This window comes from Salvelinus namaycush, chromosome 28, assembly GCF_016432855.1.
Source record: "Salvelinus namaycush isolate Seneca chromosome 28, SaNama_1.0, whole genome shotgun sequence".
NCBI lineage: Eukaryota > Metazoa > Chordata > Actinopteri > Salmoniformes > Salmonidae > Salvelinus > Salvelinus namaycush.
The window spans coordinates 7,485,047-7,507,360 of NC_052334.1; the positions used below are offsets into that span (position 1 = coordinate 7,485,047).

General features: G+C 43.8%; 1 protein-coding gene across 1 annotated transcript in view; it reads right to left on the minus strand.

Moving 5' to 3' along the window:
* Positions 1-22,314, minus strand: part of LOC120023010 (dynein heavy chain 6, axonemal-like) — a 58,566-nt gene that overhangs the window by 860 nt on the left and 35,392 nt on the right. The window contains exons 41-72 of the mRNA XM_038966961.1: positions 21,866-22,033; positions 21,615-21,701; positions 20,643-20,840; positions 18,305-18,463; positions 18,024-18,218; positions 17,664-17,845; positions 17,428-17,536; positions 17,106-17,231; positions 16,494-16,588; positions 16,105-16,264; positions 15,726-15,857; positions 15,547-15,642; positions 15,259-15,399; positions 14,746-14,961; positions 14,163-14,393; positions 12,858-12,979; positions 12,174-12,418; positions 11,545-11,984; positions 9,876-10,071; positions 9,468-9,671; positions 8,987-9,090; positions 8,619-8,775; positions 8,180-8,390; positions 7,811-7,913; positions 5,163-5,384; positions 4,824-5,027; positions 3,064-3,263; positions 2,637-2,797; positions 1,310-1,512; positions 752-864; positions 416-537; positions 38-183 (exon numbers count right to left, since the gene is read on the minus strand). Coding sequence (XP_038822889.1) covers positions 38-183; positions 416-537; positions 752-864; positions 1,310-1,512; positions 2,637-2,797; positions 3,064-3,263; positions 4,824-5,027; positions 5,163-5,384; positions 7,811-7,913; positions 8,180-8,390; positions 8,619-8,775; positions 8,987-9,090; positions 9,468-9,671; positions 9,876-10,071; positions 11,545-11,984; positions 12,174-12,418; positions 12,858-12,979; positions 14,163-14,393; positions 14,746-14,961; positions 15,259-15,399; positions 15,547-15,642; positions 15,726-15,857; positions 16,105-16,264; positions 16,494-16,588; positions 17,106-17,231; positions 17,428-17,536; positions 17,664-17,845; positions 18,024-18,218; positions 18,305-18,463; positions 20,643-20,840; positions 21,615-21,701; positions 21,866-22,033 — 5,448 coding nt within the window. The remainder of the gene's footprint in view (positions 1-37; positions 184-415; positions 538-751; positions 865-1,309; positions 1,513-2,636; positions 2,798-3,063; positions 3,264-4,823; positions 5,028-5,162; positions 5,385-7,810; positions 7,914-8,179; positions 8,391-8,618; positions 8,776-8,986; positions 9,091-9,467; positions 9,672-9,875; positions 10,072-11,544; positions 11,985-12,173; positions 12,419-12,857; positions 12,980-14,162; positions 14,394-14,745; positions 14,962-15,258; positions 15,400-15,546; positions 15,643-15,725; positions 15,858-16,104; positions 16,265-16,493; positions 16,589-17,105; positions 17,232-17,427; positions 17,537-17,663; positions 17,846-18,023; positions 18,219-18,304; positions 18,464-20,642; positions 20,841-21,614; positions 21,702-21,865; positions 22,034-22,314) is intronic.

Consider the following 22,314-nt stretch of genomic DNA (forward strand, 5'->3'; position numbering starts at 1 on the left):
TTCTATACCCAGGGGAACTTTTAGCTAGTGTAGTTACCTCAAAAAGGAGTTTAGTTTTGTCTGCCACTTTGCTCCAGCTGCTGGAGCTCTCATCCACAGGTTGAACATGATAGGTGAAAGACAGAGAGTCTACGGGCACGGTGTTCTGTCGAGCACTGTTCTGAAGAACAGCTGTCAGAAAACCTAGAGGGAACATTCATCAACTATATCAATCAAAACGACTCTTTCAGAATATTACAGAAATGCTTATATTATTTGAATTTCGAAACTCAAATTTGTAAGGGCGATACAATTGTAAGCCAAAGACAAATTTCCCTTTCACTAAAGATTGACGATGAAGTTTTGAACTTCAAGCAGTGTCTCTATTATGGCTGCTATTTTAGGTATGTTTATTCTGGCTGTTATGTTACAGTACCTTGTGGGAAGAAGAACCCAGAGAGCCAGTAGGAGCGAGGCTTCCTGTTCTTGAGGCTCTGCTGCAGGTCAGTCTTAGGTGGACGGTTCAGAGAGTAGACTCCTCCACTAATCATAGGTATCCTGAATACATAGAGGGTATATACAAGTAATATTAGGTGTTAGGAACATAAGTCATTTAATAACTTGTCTTTTTTCCATTCACCATGAATATACAATGCTGTATTCAAAAGAAAATGAAGATGCCCATGACATAATCATGAACGTTTACATTGATTAAAGTTTAAACAATACAAGCTTTAAGTATATGTATGTCAACTTAGTTCATGTTTTCTACTTTTCTATAAGGTTGATCTTGATGTTGTCTGCCCAGGCTCTGAAGAACCACACTCTCTGTTCCAGGTCCTGGATCCAAGAACCCAGAGACATGCACGACTCGTACGAGCAGTGCTACCAAGGCAACAACAAAAGACAGAAAGATTACTTCTTGTCCAAGTTGAATCAATTGCTTTTCATTGCTTTGTTTATTTAGACTCTAGAGGATAATGACGCCTTGGGCTTGGAGGAACATTTCAAAATGTCAAAACTGACGTGAAGCATGGAATTGGGTTAAAACATCAAGGTAGATTGTGTGCAGTGAGAGCTGAGCTGTGGAGAGTGTTTACTTCAGGGTTGAGCAAACTAGAGCCTATTTAACCCAGCCTGCGGGAGGTTTGAGTAAAAATAAGAAAGAAACGGAGGGCCCGCAAAAAACGAATCTGTGCGGCCCTCCACTGAATTTCAAAATCCTGATGTGGCCCTTAAGCCGAAAAGTTTGCCCATCCCTGGTTTACTAATATACTGTACCTTACAGTCTGATGGTACTATCATGGTGAGCAGGGCAGTGTAGACCTACCTTCCAGTCTGATGGTACGATCATGGTGAGCAGGGCAGTGTAGACCTCGGCCAGAGCCTCACTCATCAGCACCCCTCCTCTGATGGAGGCAGAGAAGGAGAGGAGGCTGGAGCGTACCACACAGAGGAGGTAGTTAAACCGGTCAATCTCCTGTCGCAGGATCACCAGCAGGGCAGAGGAGGCCGAGGCTGTGCGTCTCTCACCTTCAGAGTACATACACGGATGCACCCATACGCACGCATACAGACACACACAAGGCGGCTTTCAGTAAGAACTATGAACAAAAATGGACACGGATAGATATATAGAATCTCTCAATGTCCCTCTCACTCTCTCCCTAAGTCTCACTCTTAGAGGCAAAATAAGAAAAGGTACAACCTGTGAAAAATGATTTCCTTTTCAGAGGACAATACATTTATTCTAATCTATTCGTAGCCCTTTACACTTGTACCCATATACAGGTTGATAAAAATGGCTGATAAGTGACTAAATTGGAACGCAGTGGCTGTACAGTAACATGCTATAAATGACGTCAGAGCTCTGGCTATGCACTTCACAGCTCTGTATGGGTTTTGACTGGCAGACGTTCTGAACTTGAGCAACACACGTGACTAGAAGTTGCCCCCATCCCTCCAGCTAATTGGGTAACTTTTTACAATTTTTTGTTGTCTGGGTGATAGAAATGCTGTAAATTAAAATGACTATGTATTTTGAGAGATGAGACGTTGAGGATTATCATAAATACCACCTTTATGTCATACAAGCAAGCCAAACACCTGTGAGTCCAAACGTGCACTTCACATTTCCAAATCATAAAAAACTCAGGGATGCAGGGTTGTGTTCGAAACAAAACAACTATAAGTGTTCTTTCTCTAGCTCCTCAATGTCTTGAAGACTCTTTGAGTCATAAAAGTGCATTGAAATGACTTAGGAACCGTGCACACTTTGAGAGGTTATTGGCCACTTGTAGACCAGTTAGCCCTCTATCTCAAGCCCTTGTCATTTTTTGTCTTATGGTTCTCCTACCCCACATTTTCTAGGAATATTGTTACTGAATATATCCAGAGTATTTTCTGATTTCGTAAACAACAAGTGTGGTGAAAAGTACATTAAATGTAAAATGCACATAAAATCAACAGTGTAATGTTTGGATTCAGTCTTGTGTCAGGTGAACTGTTGTGTCCTCAACTTTGATCTAATAATTTCCCCATAATATCCACTGTTCCCTTTCAATTGTTACCATGTTTATGCATTTCATGTTTCTTCTGTAAGCCCTATCCATATAGGCCAATCCCAACAAGTGTAAAGGGTTGAGTATGTAAGTTACCCTGGTCAGAGGAAGATGATTCCGCAAAGTTGACTTTGGCGATGATGTCTCTGAGGAACAGTGTTTTCTCTGTGACACGATCAACCTCCACTGTCTCTGGTAGTTTCTTCAGGATGTTCATGGCCATCCTCAGAACTACGCTATCTTGGCACTGTCTGTCTCTGCTCCACACAAACAAACAGAAGAATACAACTTTTTTTTTTTTTTTTTTAATTACACTACATAACACAGCCGTTTTTCGAATTCACGTGCCGAACTGAACCATATTGTGCTGCCTTGGATATTTTATTTTCACCTTGTCCTTTCCAGCACACTGTAGTGGATGCTTAACCATGCCAGCTCTGTACAGCTTCGCTTGGCTCAGTATTGCCAAAAGGATATAAGTAATACATCTATTGGTGGGTTATATTTCCCCTGGGTGACCCACCTGACCAGCAGGCTGCTATCAGAGAGCCTGGGCTGCAGGTTGACGATAGTGTGCAGCAGCTGCTGGGTCTGGTTCTGCAGTATCACCGTCTCTGCACTGCTGTCGATGCCAAACACCTCCGCCAGGTCCTTGTCTGGCATGTTCTCTATGTAGGCTCTACACTGGGGCCAGCTGGCGTCTTTAGGGAAGGGAGGGTAGCCCTGCCAAGAGAAATACAATATAATGCTCTCAATGAAGACAGAGTTCAAAATGGATTAACTATGTTTTTTACTCACCCATCTACACACATTACCCCCATAATGACAAAGTGAAAACATGTTTTTAGAAATGTTTGCAAATGTATTGAAAATGAAAGCACCTTTGGCAGTGATTACAGCTGTGAGTCTTTCTGGGTAAGTCTAAGAACTTTCCACACCTGAATTGTACAATATTTGCCCATTATTCTTTTTAAAATTCTTCAGGCTCTGTCAAGTTGATTGTTGATCATTGCTAGACAGCTATTTTCAAGTCTTGCCATAGATTTTCAATACGATTTAGGTCTAAACTGTAACTAGGCCACTCGGCAACATTCAATGTCGTCTTGGCAAGCAACCAGTGTAGATTTGGCCTTGTGTTTCAGGTTATTGTCCTCCTGAAAGGTGAATTTGTCTCCCAGTGTCTGTTGGAAAGCAGAATGAACCAGGTTTTCCTTTAGGATTTTGCCTGTGCTTATAGCTGTATTCCGTTTATTTTTATCCTAAAAAGAAAACTCCCTAGTCCTTGCCAATGACAAGCATACCCATAACGTGATGCAGCCACCACCGTGCTTGAAAATATGAGGAGTGGTACTCAGTGATGTGTTGTGTTTGCCCCAAACATAACGCTTTGTATTCAGCACAAAAGTTCATTCTTTGCCACCTTTTTTGCAGTTTTACTTAAGTGTCTTGTTGCAAAAAGGATGCATGTTTTAGAATATTTTATCCCTGTACAGGCTTCCTTCTTTTTACTCTGTCATTTAAGTTAGTATTGTGGAGTAACTACAATGTTGATCCATCCTCAGTCTTCTCATATCACAACCATTAAACTCTGTAACTGTTTTAAAATCACCTTTGGCCTCATGGTGAAATCCCTGAGCAGTTTCCTTCCTCTCCGGCAACTGAGTTAGGAAGGACGCCTGTATCTTTGTAACGACTGGGTGTATTGATACACCATCCAAAGCCTAATTAGTCACTTCACCATGCTCAAAGGGATACTCCGTCTGCTTTTCATTTTTTTTTACCCATCTGCCAATCGGTGCCCTTCTTTGCGAGGCATTGAAAAACCTCCCTGGTCTTTGTGGTTGAATCTGTGCATGAAATGTACTACTCGATTGAGGTATGTGTGAGGTACAGAGATGGGGTAGTTATTCAAAAATCATATTAACAACTATTATTGAACACGGAATGAGTTCATGCAACTTATTTTTAAAAGTACATTTTTACTCCTGAACTATTTTACGCTTGCCATTACAAAGGGGTTGAATACTTATTGACTAAAGACATTTCAGATTTACATTTTTTTTTTTTTTCTGAAATGTTCTACAACAAAATTGTGTTTCAATCAGTGAATACTTTGTTTTTTTTAATGACATTTTTGTCATGTAGCAGACGGATGTAAAGTAGGTAAACAACCATTTGACATCACAATTACCTTATTCATTCTTTTATCAGTATGTTGACATGGATCCTGTGACTGTGATTTGTGATGCCAGTGTTAAGTGGAGGGGTGTGTCTGACTCCTACCTGAGCCTGACAGAAGCTGTGTCCGTCCTGCAGGACCGAGGGGGTATAGCAGCGGTGGAGAATGGAAAGCAGGCAGCGGCGGTCCCAGGGGTCGGTGACACGCCCTCCGTAGATCACCTCACCTGTCAGGTAGCGTAGGGCCGCCCATGGCAGCTCGGAACCTTCCGCAGCCCGCAGGAGACTCTCCTGGTTCAGCATGGACACCTAAGACACACAGACAGAGCCAAGACAAGAGACAATGACGATGCTCTCTCTCAATCTAGATGGATCTGTGTCATTGTCTTGTAAACTGAGAAGCTCTGTTGAGTTGGAAACAGTATGTGTTACATCATAATGTACCTCCAGGTCAGAAGATGTAAAGGTGTAGGGTATGTTCCACCCCAGAGGGCCGTACTTCTTTCTCTCCTGCACGATGGCGTTGAAGAAGCAGAGGCTGAAGAGCAAAGTCTTCCAGGCTGGGCTGCAGTCCATTTTACAGAAGCTCCTCTCGGTCACCTCTCCACTGGGACTGAAGGTGTGGAGGAGCTTCTCCTTCAGACCCCGAGGAGGCTCCACAGCTATCTACGGGACAGGAAGTTGAATTACTGTATTAGTAACTGAGGCTCTACCTCTATCTACAGGACAGGAAGTGGAATTACTGTGTTAGTAACTGAGGCTCTACCGCTATCTACAGGACAGGAAGTGGAATTATTGTATTAGTAACTGAGGCTCTACCTCTATCTACAGGACAGGAAGTGGAATTACTGTATTAGTAACTGAGGCTCTACCTCTATCTACAGGACAGGAAGTGGAATTACTGTATTAGTAACAGGCTCTACTGCTATCTACAGGACAGGAAGTGGAATTACTGTATTAGTAACTGAGGCTCTACCGCTATCTACAGGACAGGAAGTGGAATTACTGTATTAGTAACTGAGGCTCTACCGCTATCTACAGGACAGGAAGTGGAATTACTGTATTAGTAACTGAGGCTCTACCGCTATCTACAGGACAGGAAGTGGAATTATTGTATTAGTAACTGAGGCTCTACCTCTATCTACAGGACAGGAAGTGGAATTACTGTATTAGTAACTGAGGCTCTACTGCTATCTACAGGACAGGAAGTGGAATTACTGTATTAGTAACTGAGGCTCTACCTCTATCTACAGGACAGGAAGTGGAATTACTGTATTAGTAACTGAGGCTCTACTGCTATCTACAGGACAGGAAGTGGAATTACTGTATTAGTAACTGAGGCTCTACCTCTATCTACAGGACAGGAAGTGGAATTACTGTACCTGACCATAGAGAGCCCTCGGTTCTCTATGGTGTTTAGGTCAGAGCGTGACTGGGGGGGTTATCTAGTTTATAGATTTCTAGGTTGGTGGTTTGTGTGGTTCCCAATTAGAGGCAGCTGGTAATCGTTGCCTCTAATTGGGGATCATATTTAGGTAGGCTTTTTCCCCACCTGCATTTGTGGGATATTGTTTGTGTTAGTGTGTTTGAGCACTACGTCGTCACGGTCTTTATAAGTTCTGTTATTTTGTTTCTAGTTTCACTTTGTAATTAAAGATGTGGAACTCAATTCACGCTGCGCCTTGGTCTGCTCATTTCCAAGATCGTGACAATTAGTAACTGAGGCTCTACCGCTATCTACAGGACAGGAAGTGGAATTACTGTATTAGTAACTGAGGCTCTACTGCTATCTACAGGACAGGAAGTGGAATTACTGTATTAGTAACTGAGGCTCTACCGCTATCTACAGGACAGGAAGTGGAATTACTGTATTAGTAACTGAGGCTCTACCGCTATCTACAGGACAGGAAGTGGAATTACTGTATTAGTAACTGAGGCTCTACCGCTATCTACAGGACAGGAAGTGGAATTATTGTATTAGTAACTGAGGCTCTACCTCTATCTACAGGACAGGAAGTGGAATTACTGTATTAGTAACTGAGGCTCTACTGCTATCTACAGGACAGGAAGTGGAATTACTGTATTAGTAACTGAGGCTCTACTGCTATCTACAGGACAGGAAGTGGAATTACTGTATTAGTAACTGAGGCTCTACCTCTATCTACAGGACAGGAAGTGGAATTACTGTATTAGTAACTGAGGCTCTACTGCTATCTACAGGACAGGAAGTGGAATTACTGTATTAGTAACTGAGGCTCTACCTCTATCTACAGGACAGGAAGTGGAATTACTGTACCTGACCATAGAGAGCCCTCGGTTCTCTATGGTGTTTAGGTCAGAGCGTGACTGGGGGGGTTATCTAGTTTATAGATTTCTAGGTTGGTGGTTTGTGTGGTTCCCAATTAGAGGCAGCTGGTAATCGTTGCCTCTAATTGGGGATCATATTTAGGTAGGCTTTTTCCCCACCTACATTTGTGGGATATTGTTTGTGTTAGTGTGTTTGAGCACTACGTCGTCACGGTCTTTATAAGTTCTGTTATTTTGTTTCTAGTTTCACTTTGTAATTAAAGATGTGGAACTCAATTCACGCTGCGCCTTGGTCTGCTCATTTCCAAGATCGTGACAATTAGTAACTGAGGCTCTACCGCTATCTACAGGACAGGAAGTGGAATTACTGTATTAGTAACTGAGGCTCTACCTCTATCTACAGGACAGAAAGTAGAATTACTGTATTCGTAACTGAGGCTCTACCGCTATCTACAGGACAGGAAGTGGAATTACGGTATTAGTAACTGAGGCTCTACCGCTATCTACAGGACAGGAAGTGGAATTACGGTATTAGTAACTGAGGCTCTACCGCTATCTAAAGGAACAGAATCATTGGCAATGAATTTGTAACAACAACAGACATCATTGTGTTCTGTGTATCTGAGGGGTGTGCAAAAGAATGTCTAGAAGAGACAAAGCCCCTCAGACGATGGCAATTTGACTGGTTCACTCATGGGTACACCATAGAAATAAACTCCCTAATTATACTTCTATAGGTGTATGGCCCTCTAATGGGAAGCTGTGGTAATGAAGGCCTGGCTGACCTTAATGGCTCTCTGCAGGATGGAGGCAGGGAACACTGGGTCTGGTTTAGAGGACAGCCACAGACGGAAGTGAGGGTCCAGGTCTGAGCCTTTCCACTTCAACCTGAGCAGAAGGGATGAAAAATACTCAGGTCTGTAGAGAGACATCTGTCTACAGCTGGGTCCTGTTGGGTAGAAGCACCTAACAGGACCACACCTAAAGGCATCTCACAGGACCCTCTGTGCTTCAACGTGGTTTCAAACCAATGTATACTACATCATATTGTCTCACATGACATTACCCATCAGCATAAAGACTATATTAAGACATAAAAACATGCAAAATAAAAGCTCAAAACAGTGCACCGATAGGTGCTGTTGTCCACTCACGAGTTGACGACAGTCTGCAGTCTGGGCATGAAGGAGGCAGCCAGGTGGCAGTTCTGCAGGAAGACCCAGCGGCCCTTGAGGACCTGGGCCTTGTAAATGAGCTCCTCTGCCCTGGGGCCCTGGCCCTGACCCAGAGACACCATGTCCAGGTGCAGGCTGCTACCCCTCAGCTCCTGGGCCAGACGCACCAAGAGGGAGGCTGGGTCCATGCCTGAACAGACAGGGGAAGAATAAGGACATCAGACATGACCTAAAGCTGCTTGTACACTACACCATATTGTCCAGGAATTTCAAAGGTGTAAAAGAGGCTTTGAGTGTCTCAGTGTCCATCCCAAATCCTACTAGTGAGAAAGAGGGTGCAATGAGCAGCCTAACACCAAGGTTATTACACACCAGTTTAGGGAGGATGTCTAGTACACAAGAGTAGCAGTAGTCTTACCAGGGGAGAGGAGGAATACGATGGGCACATTGGCAGAGCAGCGCTCATACACCTCTCTCAGGGAGATCTTTCCAACCTCCAGGTACTTAGAACCCATCTTCTCTATGACAAAGGCTTTCACTGCCGTGTTCAGACACTCAGGCCTCAGGATCTTCACCTGGGAGATAGGACAGCCTCAACAGAGTTCATCATGTTTATCAAGGAGAATGTTTTGAGTTCTCACAACGCTGTAACCCACACACACACACACACACACACACACACACACACACACACACACACACACACACACACACACACACACACACACACACACACACACACACACACACACACACACACACACACACACACACACACACACACACCAAGATGATCTTCTGGAAGCCTGAGAGGCTCTCCCAGGGGAAGATGTGGACACACTTGGTGAGATGCCTGTCCTTCGAGGCTGCTGCTGACTGGGATGACTCTCCTGGACAGATAGACAGACAAACCACATCATGATGTCACACACACACATTCATGACACAGGAGGTGAGCTAGAATGAGATTCTATTGGTGAGGGGGAACGAGATAGAATGAGATTCTATCAGTGACAGGGAACGAGCTAGATTGAGATTCTATCGGTTACGGGGAACATGCTAGAATGAAATTCTATCGGTGAGGGGGAACGAACTCTGTGGTGAATTCAAACACAACGTGCATCAGGGAACACAGGACAGAAAACTTCCCAGAGCAAGGTTCACTGGAGATGCCATAGTCGAGGCTCTTTTCTGCACAAGAGCTTCAAGGAATAAGTCAAGCAACCCAATATTCACCAGGGAAGCTTCACGTTCCAGCAACACCGACCTTCAGTACCAGAACCAGCGTAGGGCTCACTGAGGAACTCATAGAGGTTCCTAGCCTGCTGGAACAGTTCCCACTGCACACGGTTGGTCTGGATGGACTTGTAGAGGGTGGCGAAGCAGGGCAGGTGGGCACACAGGTACTGGCACTGTGCCCACATGCTGTCTGTCAGCCACGGGTGGTCCGGACGCTCGCCCATGAGCTCCCCTAGTGAGACAATCACACACAGATGCACTCAGCAATTTTACTGTGGTCACCCCTCCACCCCCCTTAATTACTCAAATGCTCACTCATTCATGGTCTACTTATTTTCCAATTGAAAGACAGTTTGGCGCCTTTTAAAGACAATCTCTGATTCAATATGCGACCTCATGTTACTGACAGATGCCTGACACAGCAGGTATTTTTTACCTTCCTCCTGCTCGGCTCTCTTTGAGTCCATCATGCTGGCCAGCACAGCAGAGTGTAGGAATATCTTCCACTCTTCAGCAGGCAGGAACTCAGTGCTGCCCACTATCATGTTGTGCTTGTTGGTCTTCATGATGTTACAACACATCAGGAAGGAGAAAACCACCTGGTGGTCCACAAACAGGGCCAGGGACACTTCCTGGAGGGGGAAGGGGGAGAGAGAGATAGAAAGAGAGAGTGGGGGAGAGAGAGAGAGTGGGGGAGAGAGAGAGTAAGGAGGGGGAGCGAGATAGAAAGAGAGAAAGTGGGGGAGAGAGAGAGTAAGGAGGGGGAGCGAGATGGAAAGAGAGAAAGTGGGGGAGAGAGAGGGAGTGGGGGAGAGAGAGAGTAAGGAGGGGGAGCGAGATGGAAAGAGAGAAAGTGGGGGAGAGAGAGGGAGAGTGGGGGAGAGAGAGAGTAAGGAGGGGGAGCGAGATGGAAAGAGAGAAAGTGGGGGAGAGAGAGGGAGAGTGGGGGAGAGAGAGAGTAAGGAGGGGGAGCGAGATGGAAAGAGAGAAAGTGGGGGAGAGAGAGGGAGAGTGGGGGGGGGACATTAAGGAGAGGAGATCCACAGCAGAAAGACTACATAATATTGAGGATTTCACTAGTCTCGCATTTGAAAACTTCCAAGTTCCATTTTCACACAGTTTTTAGAACGAACAAACACCAGTGATGGATTTTACAACAAATATTTCCAAAAGTGGTATGTGTTCTTGTCCTATAAACCTGTTAATTCACTGGCTGGGTGGATGCTTGCCAGAAAACTAAATAGAAAAACTCAATCCCGCTCCACTTAAGATGCGTAAAACCCAAAAGAAAATAGCATGTTACCTGTCCATGATTGTTACTCTCATTATCAATACTGTTACCTTGTATATACTCTCAGTGATGGCATTCATCATCATCAATACTGTTACCTTGTATATACTCTCAGTGATGGCGTTCATCATCATCAATACTGTTACCTTGTATATACTCTCAGTGATGGCATTCATCATCATCAATACTGTTACCTTGTATATACTCTCAGTGATGGCGTTCATCATCATCAATACTGTTACCTTGTATATACTCTCAGTGATGGCATTCATCATCATCAATACTGTTACCTTGTATATACTCTCAGTGATGGCGTTCATCATCATCAATACTGTTACCTTGTATATACTCTCAGTGATGGCATTCATCATCATCAATACTGTTACCTTGTATATACTCATTGATGGCATTCATCATCATCAATACTGTTACCTTGTATATACTCTCAGTGATGGCGTTCATCATCATCAATACTGTTACCTTGTATATACTCTCAGTGATGGCATTCATCATCATCAATACTGTTACCTTGTATATACTCTCAGTGATGGCGTTCATCATCATCAATACTGTTACATTGTATATACTCTCAGTGATGGCGTTCATCATCATCAATACTGTTACCTTGTATATACTCTCAGTGATGGCGTTCATCATCATCAATACTGTTACAATGTATATACTCTCAGTGATGGCATTCATCATCATCAATACTGTTACCTTGTATATACTCAGTGATGGCGTTCATCATCATCAATACTGTTACCTTGTATATACTCTCAGTGATGGCGTTCATCATCATCAATACTGTTACCTTGTATATACTCTCAGTGATGGCATTCATCATCTTGAGGAGACGAAGGTTAAAGTCCCCCATGTTGGGAGCACATGTTCCAGGCACCACCACAGCCCTCCTCAGGCTTTTAGCTCCAGCCGGGCGCAGGGTGCCCGTCACAGGCATGGACACATCCAGGGTGGGCCACTCCTGGCCTTCCGTAGCCACCTGCAAAGCTTTCACATACATGTCATTGAACCAGTCCAGGGAGAACTGGTACATGTAGTTGATCTGGGTGAGGTCGGCCAGGACAAAATACAGGTCTGCACCACGGTTAGCGATAGGGAGGTATTTCTTGCGGACCTCGTCGATCTCCTTTTCCTTGTCCTTAGCCGTCTCAACTCGCACGGAGATCTCATTGGAGGTGACCTTGGACTTTTTTAGGTTATCAACGAGGTCCTGGTCGTCCAATATGTGTCCTGAAGCAAGACAAAGTATTAGTGTTTTAATATGTCACATTTTAGGTGAAGGGAGACAATGTACTCATCTCTATCTTTTCTCTATCCTCTTAGTAAAAACAATAGTGAAAGAGTGCTAGAAGATTTTTACGTTACATTTAGGGACAGGTGGAACGGCACAAAATCCATCCACCCCCCTCCCTCCCTCACCCTGGGTGTCCTGCAGCAGCAGCAGGGACCTGTTCTCCAGCTCGTGAAGGCTGAACAGGTCAGCAGTAATAGTGTGGAGGAGCTGGTTGTGGTGCAGCTCTAGCTCCGGCTGATACAGAGACACCGCGCTGGACAGCAGCTGCTCCTGCAGACACTCGTACTCTACCGAGAAGTTGATCAGCTTCACCAGGACACACACTGCCGGGAGGAAGTGGGGATTGGGCAGACAGGTGGCCAGGTAGAGCCTTCGGTGCGAAAGAGAGGAGAGGGGAGAGGAGGAGGAGAAGGCAGGAGGAGAGGAGAGGGGAGAGGAGGAGGAGAAGGAAGGAGATGAGGAGGAGGAGAAGGCAGGAGATGAGGAGGAGAGGAGGAGGAGGAGAAGGCAGGAGATGAGGAGGAGAGGGGAGAGGAGGAGGAGAAGGCAGGAGATGAGGAGGAGGAGAGGGGAGAGGAAGAGGAGAAGGCAGGAGATGAGGAGGAGAGGAGAGGGGAGAGGAAGAGGAGAAGGCAGGAGATGAGGAGGAGAGTAGAGGGGAGAGGAGGAGGAGAAGGCAGGAGATGAGGAGGAGAGGAGTTGTGACAATTTATAAGAACTATTCCTATTGCTTCAAATATGAACATTTATATTTTTTAATGAAGGGTCAGTTGATGAAAATAAGGGCTCAATTGAATGAGTAAATATACCTAAAGTTGGGATTGTACTCAATTTCAGTGTCTCCAATTTTGATGAATGATTGACCCTCACGTATTGTAAGGTTCTTGATCAGGATTGGCTGAAGACAGGGATCTATGTTCTCAAGAACATCCTGAAAAAAGAAGAATGGTCAAAGGGAAGGATCGATAAGGACTAATAATCTTGATCTCATTTAGTACATCAGTTTCATTTAAGAAAACCACTAGCTAAGTTTCCATTCAATTGGCAACATATTTATGCGAATATGCACAAATCTGCATGAAAACAATCCACATTTTCCCACCAGAGATGTTTCCATCAAATTGACTTCTTGTGGATAAAAGGCTGTGCGTGATGACGTAGAGTACATAAAAATACCTTTTGTTATTAAATACCCAAGTCCATCGCATTTTCAACTCTACTGATGGTTTTGTCACTAAAACTGTTGCGTTATATAATGAATGTGCTCACTCCTGTGTTGGCACGCGCGCTCTAGCCAACAGCTCGCAGATACAGTGTGGGTATAGCCTACATCAGGGGTATTCAACTCTTACCTTACGAGGTCCGAAGCCTGCTGGTTTTCTGTTCTACCTGATAATTAATTGCACCCACCTGGTGTCCTAGTTCTACATCAGTCCCTGATTAGAGGGCAACAATGAAAAAAGGCAGTGAAACTTGCTTTGAGGTCTAGAGTTGAATTTGATGGGCCTACTTGATGAGGTTATTATGGACAAAAGAGCGCCAAAATATTTATTTGTCAAACGGCAGCCAAGCATCGATCAGAATAAGACCCTCTATATTTATTGGAAAGCAGCATTAAGCTCATTACTGTGAACTTTCACCCCCCTGTGATGTTCATCATAACCATTTCATCTGTAGCCTAATAAACTGCATGTTTTCCCGAGTCGTATGGGAGGACCACAACATATCATCGTATGACTCCACATATACTTCGATATGATGGTTATTAGATCAATAGTTTCCACTGCCATTTCTCGCATACTTATTTTTACAGACACAAAAAGATCCCACCTTGTCTAGCGTATTTTGTTTTGTCGACATGTGGAATGTTTACAGACAAATTAGCCGTTTCCATTCACATGTACTTTACTCTGATAAAAAGGTTGGATGGAAACCTGGTTACTGTTGGGAATCACAATCTTTGATTCTATATTGTAGAATTAAAATCAATCGAATGTGTCTATTTTAAATGGCAATACCTGAATAAGGGATCAACACAGAGGCGCTGGAGGACATGTGTCAAAAAATCTATGCTCCCCAAAGAACTAAAGGGTTTAAGTAGCCTAAGCAAGTACCTGAATAAGGACAGCGTCCCCCATGCGAATGGCCCTCTCCACTGTCTTCATATAGTTGGGGTCTGAGGCCAGCATCTTCCTGAGCCTGACCCCCTCCATAGAGCTTATCCACCTGGTGGCCTGGCCCTGGGGGTCGATCAGCAGGGGCCAGTGGGGACCGTTCTTCACCATCAAAGCATTCTCTGTGGAGTTCTGATCTGGTGGCAGGCCTGTGTTCTGCCAGTGTCTCACCTGAGGGAGATAAGATTTTTTCGATATCATTAAAATGTTGAGAAAATAGCTAAATCTGGTGCATTATGGCAATACATGCCAAAACAAAATGTGTGTGTTGTTGTTTGTAATTTCTTTAAAATATTCTGTGAACATTCACATGAGATTGAGCTTTATGATCCATTGAGGCGGATATCGCCCCAGAATGCTTTGAATCCACTATCGTGCGGAGCTATACCTCTGAATTAAATGAGACTAATGTTAAGAGATTACTTGCACCACTGAACGTCGATCAGTGCATTTATGTGTCTGTCAAAGCTGACAGTTTTGTAAGTTGCTTCGGATAAAAACGCCTGCTAAATGACCACATCACCTGGTTCTTCTCGGTCATGGCTGAGGTGAAGGTGTACTGAGGAGAGACAGGGATCTCCATGTTGTGGCAGAAGTCCAACCACTTCTTCACCATGGCTTTACGGTAGTCGGCCGTCAGAGGTCCACAGTACGTGATGAACGCTGAGGAAACCATGACGTCACCCACTATGTGCTGCAGCTTGTTGTCCAGGTCACACACTGCTTTCTCCCAGCGATCCTGATACACAGAGATACACACAGACACACAGGGCAACAGGCAGGTCAAATCAACAGAAAGCACGCATGGAAGAAATCAGCATTCAAAGTGTCATTGTAGGGATGCATCTCTTTGAGTTTAATTTGTACCTAAAACAGTGAAATTTTCATCTAAAAAAACATGTATCGGCAGAAATATCATAATCGGTGTATTCTGACTCCCAAAGACTGGTATCGAATCAGATCCATAAGTCCCATATCGGTCTGGCTTTATGAAATTCAACAATATTTACTATTGTATCGGAACTGTTTGTAGGACCTTTTCATTAGACAGGGCTGATATGAGTGAAGCAGCTCTCTGCACTCTGTTCGTGGTCCTCTCTTTACGTCTCCCCAGCTCCTGTCTCTCGGACACACTGGCATCGTAGCGGTCCTCCAAAGCTTTCTGATGCTCCTCGATCTAAACAGACAGCACAGAACAATCAATCATCAACCAATTAATCAATCAATCAATTCATTGATAAAGCATACACTGAACGGAGAAACGAGCCCTTGTCATTTGTGTGAATTAATTATCAAACACGTTGCCAAACAGTAAATATCTTACCTTCGAAAGTCTTTTCTGCTTTTTCATCAGATTAGATTCTGATTTCACCAATGCTGCTTGAGCCACGTTGACTTTGTTCTGTTTGGGCTCAATTATCTGGGGAAGATAGGACATCATGAATAACAATAAGGTAATATTTCCTTCTGGAGAACTAAAGGCATACAACAGTCAAAGTGTACCTTGTAGACAGCATGGTAGTGCTCCAAAGCCAGCACCCAGAAGCAGATAGAACGACAGGCTATAGACACCATGCCCACCTTGGCAGGGTTAAAGTCAGGACACTTAGAATACCTCCTCAACTTCAGAAACACCTACAGAAATTCAAACATAGTATCATGCAGTATTATAATATATGCCATTTAGCAGACACTTTTATCCAAAGCGTGCATTTTCCCTAGCGGGAATCAAAACCACAACCCTTGGGGTTGCAAGCGCCATGCTCTACCGACGGAGCCACACAGGACCACAAGACAGTTATAAACAAGTATAATAAACAAGAGAATCTAAAGCTAGAAGATAAGCACATCTCAAGGTATGATTGGGGTCTAAATACCGCACCTTCTCTGGCAGGCTGTCTTTGTCCAGGCTGACCAGTCTCTTGAGGAAGCCAGGGTCTCCTAGCAGCTGTTTAGCTGTAGTCCAGTCAGGCTTCTGCTGTAGCAGGATGCAGACTGCATGCATCACTGTCAGGACCAGTTCTGGAGGCTTGGTGTACACTCTGGAGCAAAAATAATGAACAGGAGATCAATACATTCAATTCAGAATGAATTCAGTATTACATATTGACAGTGTGTCATATTGATTCGTTGCCTCAAAACATTAGATCTACTTGAATTTTTTTTTTGATCAGGTAAATTTGACAACAATATTGTAAACCCCTCCCCAAGTGTTTATGAAAGGAAAAGGCATGCTTAGGTGAAGAATTAAGCATGATTTTATTCACTTGCCTTATTTCTGAAATGTCGCTCTTTTGCAGAGCATCTAAAGCTGAAACTGCTTTCTCCAGCAGAGGCAAAACTTTATTCAAATCTGCCGTGGCATCCTACAAGTTTTACAACACACAATGGGAACAAATGATTTACATAAACAAAATGTTACTCACAGTCAACAGAGAACACATTTATCAAAGGGTGGGTGTATGTAGCACTCTCATAAAAACATATTGATGATCTCCTCACCTCTGCATATTCAAATTCACCTCACCTCTGCATATTCATATTGATGTTCACCTCACCTCACCTCTGCATATTCATATTGATGTTCACCTCACCTCTGCATATTCATATTGATGTTCCCCTCACCTCTGCATATTCATATTGATGTTCACCTCCCCTCACCTCTGCATATTCATATTGATGTTCACCTCACCTCTGCATATTCATATTGATGTTCACCTCACCTCTGCATATTCATATTGATGTTCACCTCCCCTCACCTCTGCATATTCATATTGATGTTCACCTCACCTCTGCATATTCATATTGATGTTCACCTCACCTCTGCATATTCATATTGATGTTCACCTCACCTCTGCATATTCATATTGATGTTCACCTCACCTCTGCATATTCATGAACGATCCGTGTTTCTTGCAACATCATGTCTTCTTCCATTTTGACGATGGCTCGGACTTGTTCCACAGCTTGAGAATCCTCTTTCAGTTTACCCATCAATATCTCTATTTCCTGTCCAAAACACAGCCAGTCAGTCACACACCATCAGTCAGTCAGTCACACACAATCAGTCAGTCAGTCACACACACAATCAGTCAGTCACACACACAATCAGTCAGTCACACACACACACAATCAGTCAGTCAGTCTCTCTCTCTCTCTCTCAAAATCTGAACACCCTATCTTGATATTGAATCCTCTTATTTACCTTTGACTTCTCCTCTATCTGTGGGCCCAGAGCTAGCAGCTCATCTTGCATGACAGTGACTAGAGATGTTGCCTCAGATAATATAGAGAGTCCATTACTAAAGCGATCTCTGTGGGAAAAACAGACGATATACAGTCCATTTAATATTACTCTCCGCTCAGCAAACATAATTTCCAAGAAAATAACAGTCACAACCAACAAATCAATCAATCAATAAATCAACCTCCAGCCTTTACCTGACATTATGGAGCTTAGACCCCTCTGAACGACACATCTTGGTGAAGGTGTCTATGTACTCGATGAAAGTACTGGGGACTATGTAGTAGGGCCTTCTCATCTCCTGCAGGTACTGAGCAGCCATCTGGGTTGAGCTGTAGTGGATATCCACACACACTCTGGCTACCTTGTTCTGCAGGACCTGAAAGGTAGACAACTGGGGTTCCAGATTCTGGACCTAATCCTCATTTAATATGTACAATTAACCTTATTTGGTTTTTGGGTTATTTCATGTACACATTTGCAGATAAAAGTTGAATTGTAGTACACATACAAATAGCGCTTGTCATTTTTATCTGGTGAATGGGGAACTACTGTACCTGTCCGAGCCAGTCAAAGTCGTCAGAGTTGATGTAGGTGCTGTTGGCTACCTGCAGCAGAGCGTCTTTAGACCACTCACTGTACCAGTCTATGTAACAACAGGAGAGCAGGGCCGGGTGGGCCCAACAGTACTGTCTCAGACGCATCCCAGCAGGGCTCAGGGCCAGGACGATGTGTAGTCTCTGATGAACTTGCTAAAGAAGAAGAAGAAGTCAAATGCTTCTTCTCAAACCATGGCATAAATCAACAAATCTACAGTGAATATTATACCGTATTGTACCTCTATGAAATAAGAGTACATCTCCTCTCTATTTTCACCGATAGAGCTCTCCATTGTTGACTTGAGATCCACAGTGATTGAATCAATCTCATCGTTGTCAAACAGGCCAGGGACATCACCATATTTCAGAATGCAGTTCAGATCCTCAAGGACTGACTCCTTTGAACAAAACACAGAGAAGATGTCACAGGTGATCAATAGAATGGACTACTTTTACTAACGATACCGATCTAGGGACCAGGCTAGCTAACGATAGTACGTAACATCTGAACCAGGCTAGCTAATGATAGTACATAACATCTGAACCAGGCTAGCTAATGATAGTACATAACATCTGAACCAGGCTAGCTAACGATAGTACGTAACATCTGAACCAGGCTAGCTAATGATAGTACATAACATCTGAACCAGGCTAGCTAACGATAGTACGTAACATCTGAACCAGGCTAGCTAACGATAGTACGTAACATCTGAACCAGGCTAGCTAATGATAGTACATAACATCTGAACCAGGCTAGCTAATGATAGTACGTAACATCTGAACCAGGCTAGCTAATGATAGTACATAACATCTGAACCAGGCTAGCTAACGATAGTACGTAACATCTGAACCAGGCTAGCTAACGATAGTACGCAACATCTGAACCAGGCTAGCTAACGATAGTACGTAACATCTGAACCAGGCTAGCTAATGATAGTACATAACATCTGAACCAGGCTAGCTAACGATAGTACGTAACATCTGAACCAGGCTAGCTAATGATAGTACATAACATCTGAACCAGGCTAGCTAATGATAGTACATAACATCTGAACCAGGCTAGCTAACGATAGTACGTAACATCTGAACCAGGCTAGCTAATGATAGTACATAACATCTGAACCAGGCTAGCTAACGATAGTACGTAACATCTGAACCAGCCTAGCTAATGATAGTACGTAACATCTGAACCAGGCTAGCTAACGATAGTACGTAACATCTGAACCAGGCTAGCTAATGATAGTACGTAACATCTGAACCAGGCTAGCTAACGATAGTACGTAACATCTGAACCAGGCTAGCTAACGATAGTACGTAACATCTGAACCAGGCTAGCTAATGATAGTACGTAACATCTAAACCAGGCTAGCTAACAGTAGCACATCTGAACCAGGCTAGCTAACGATAGTACGTAACATCTGAACCAGGCTAGCTAACGATAGTACGTAACATCTGAACCAGGCTAGCTAACGATAGTACATAACATCTGAACCAGGCTAGCTAACGATAGTACGTAACATCTGAACCAGGCTAGCTAACGATAGTACGTAACATCTGAACCAGGCTAGCTAACGATAGTACGTAACATCTGAACCAGGCTAGCTAACGATAGTACGTAACATCTGAACCAGGCTAGCTAACGATAGTACGTAACATCTGAACCAGGCTAGATAACAGTAGCACATCTGAACCAGGCTAGCTAATGATAGTACGTAACATCTGAACCAGGCTAGCTAATGATAGTACATAACATCTGAACCAGGCTAGCTAACGATAGTACGTAACATCTGAACCAGGCTAGCTAATGATAGTACGTAACATCTGAACCAGGCTAGCTAACGATAGTACGTAACATCTGAACCAGGCTAGCTAATGATAGTACGTAACATCTGAACCAGGCTAGCTAACGATAGTACGTAACATCTGAACCAGGCTAGCTAATGATAGTACGTAACATCTGAACCAGGCTAGCTAACGATAGTACGTAACATCTGAACCAGGCTAGCTAATGATAGTACATAACATCTGAACCAGGCTAGCTAACGATAGTACGTAACATCTGAACCAGGCTAGATAACAGTAGCACATCTGAACCAGGCTAGCTAATGATAGTACGTAACATCTGAACCAGGCTAGCTAATGATAGTACATAACATCTGAACCAGGCTAGCTAACGATAGTACGTAACATCTGAACCAGGCTAGCTAATGATAGTACGTAACATCTGAACCAGGCTAGCTAACGATAGTACGTAACATCTGAACCAGGCTAGCTAATGATAGTACTTAACATCTGAACCAGGCTAGCTAACGATAGTACGTAACATCTGAACCAGGCTAGCTAATGATAGTACGTAACATCTGAACCAGGCTAGCTAACGATAGTACGTAACATCTGAACCAGGCTAGCTAATGATAGTACGTAACATCTGAACCAGGCTAGCTAACGATAGTACGTAACATCTGAACCAGGCTAGCTAACAGTAGCACATCTGAACCAGGCTAGCTAACGACAGTACGTAACAGATATGGACCAGGCTAGCTAATCTTTCTACTGTCTTTCACACTTTAAACTGACCTTGACAATGTCTGAGTCAGTGATGAGCAGCACAGTGTTTTTACGGTGGATCCCGGCCTGTCTGAACACCCTCTTCAGGTCATCTCTGAAGTCTGAGTAGCTGCAGTTCCGGCAGACAGACAGCCTGTAGAGATGGCTTCCAGACACATGACAGGCCAGAGTCACACACTCCTCCTTCCCTGTGCCATCCAGTCCAATCTACACAGAGGAAATAAAGTGGTCAGTCATTATCAGTAATCAATCAATTGATCAATCAATGAATCAATGAATCAAATAGCAGGAAGGAGCCATGAATGTGTAATAGTGATGCAATAGCCATTGGGAACCTGAACAACATATTATTGAGCTATATGGTTTATCCTTCAGTTAGTATAGTATTGTTAAATTAAAACAGTTCTAATTCAAGTGAACAGGAGTACACGATAAGTACACAAAGAGTGGAGAACGATAACGAGAGAGTTTTTTTCCCCTTTCCCTCCGATGACGACCAATCAAAAACAGGTTATATTAAATCGTTATTGTTTGTAGGTGCGCTAGGCTGCTCGGAGAGAAGAGACAGCAGAGGGAAAGGTAAGCTTGCCTGAATAACTGGGCATGTGTGAGCATATTGGTGGCCACATTAATTACATGTACATTGAAGTGTTATTTGCGAACACACCCTGACGAACGAACACACGAACACACCTGAAGCGGTGAATGGTCTGTGTTGTTACTATGACAATGAACACACCCTGAATCACCGAATCGTCTGTGTTGTCACTATGACAACGAATGCACGTTATTACTAGGCCTACAGCTGCCACGGGATGTCTTGATCAGTTGACTGACAGGTGTACTGCAGAATGATAAACGGTCCGTTTACAGTTATTTCTAATTTATCGTTACAGTTACCGTCCACACTCTAAAAGAGAGCATACAGGGAAAGTGTCTCAGTGACATCAGAGGTCTAAAAGGTGTGTCAAGGACAGGTACCAGCATCATGTGTGCTCCCTTCAATCTGAAAACCCGGGCGGCTCTAGTGATGTGTTCCACTGCCTCCCTGAAAAACACCATGGGGAACTACACACACACACACACACACACACACACACACACACACACACACACACACACACACACACACACACACACACACACACACACACATCAAATTGTATTGGTAACATGTATGTGTTTAGCAGATGCTACTGCGGGTGAGTCAGTGTGGCTAAAGTGAACTGTACCTGAGAGGCTTTCCTTCCATGACTAGCGTGACACTCCTCCAGTACAGCCTGGATCTTCTTCAACTCTGGCAGGTGCTTATAGATCCTAGAAGCAGTTGGGATGCTCATATCCAGGAAGTCTCCGAATGTTATGGGTTCTCTCATCAGCTCCTCTGGTGGCCAGGACACCTTAACAGTCATGCACAAACAAGTTACAAGAAAAAGTAGCTGGAAAGTAATTTTACGCTCAGTTTACGCTCATTTTACGCTCAGTCATTTTACTCTCAGGCCAGTTTATTAGGTACACTACCCCGTTCATGGTTCGCTCCTACAGACAGTGAGTCACGTGACTGTGGCTTGCTATATAAAGCAGGCAGACAGGCATTGAGGCATTCAGTTACCATTCCATTGAACGTTAGAATGGGCTAAATTTGCGTGGTATGATCGTCGGTGCCAGACGCGCCAGTTCC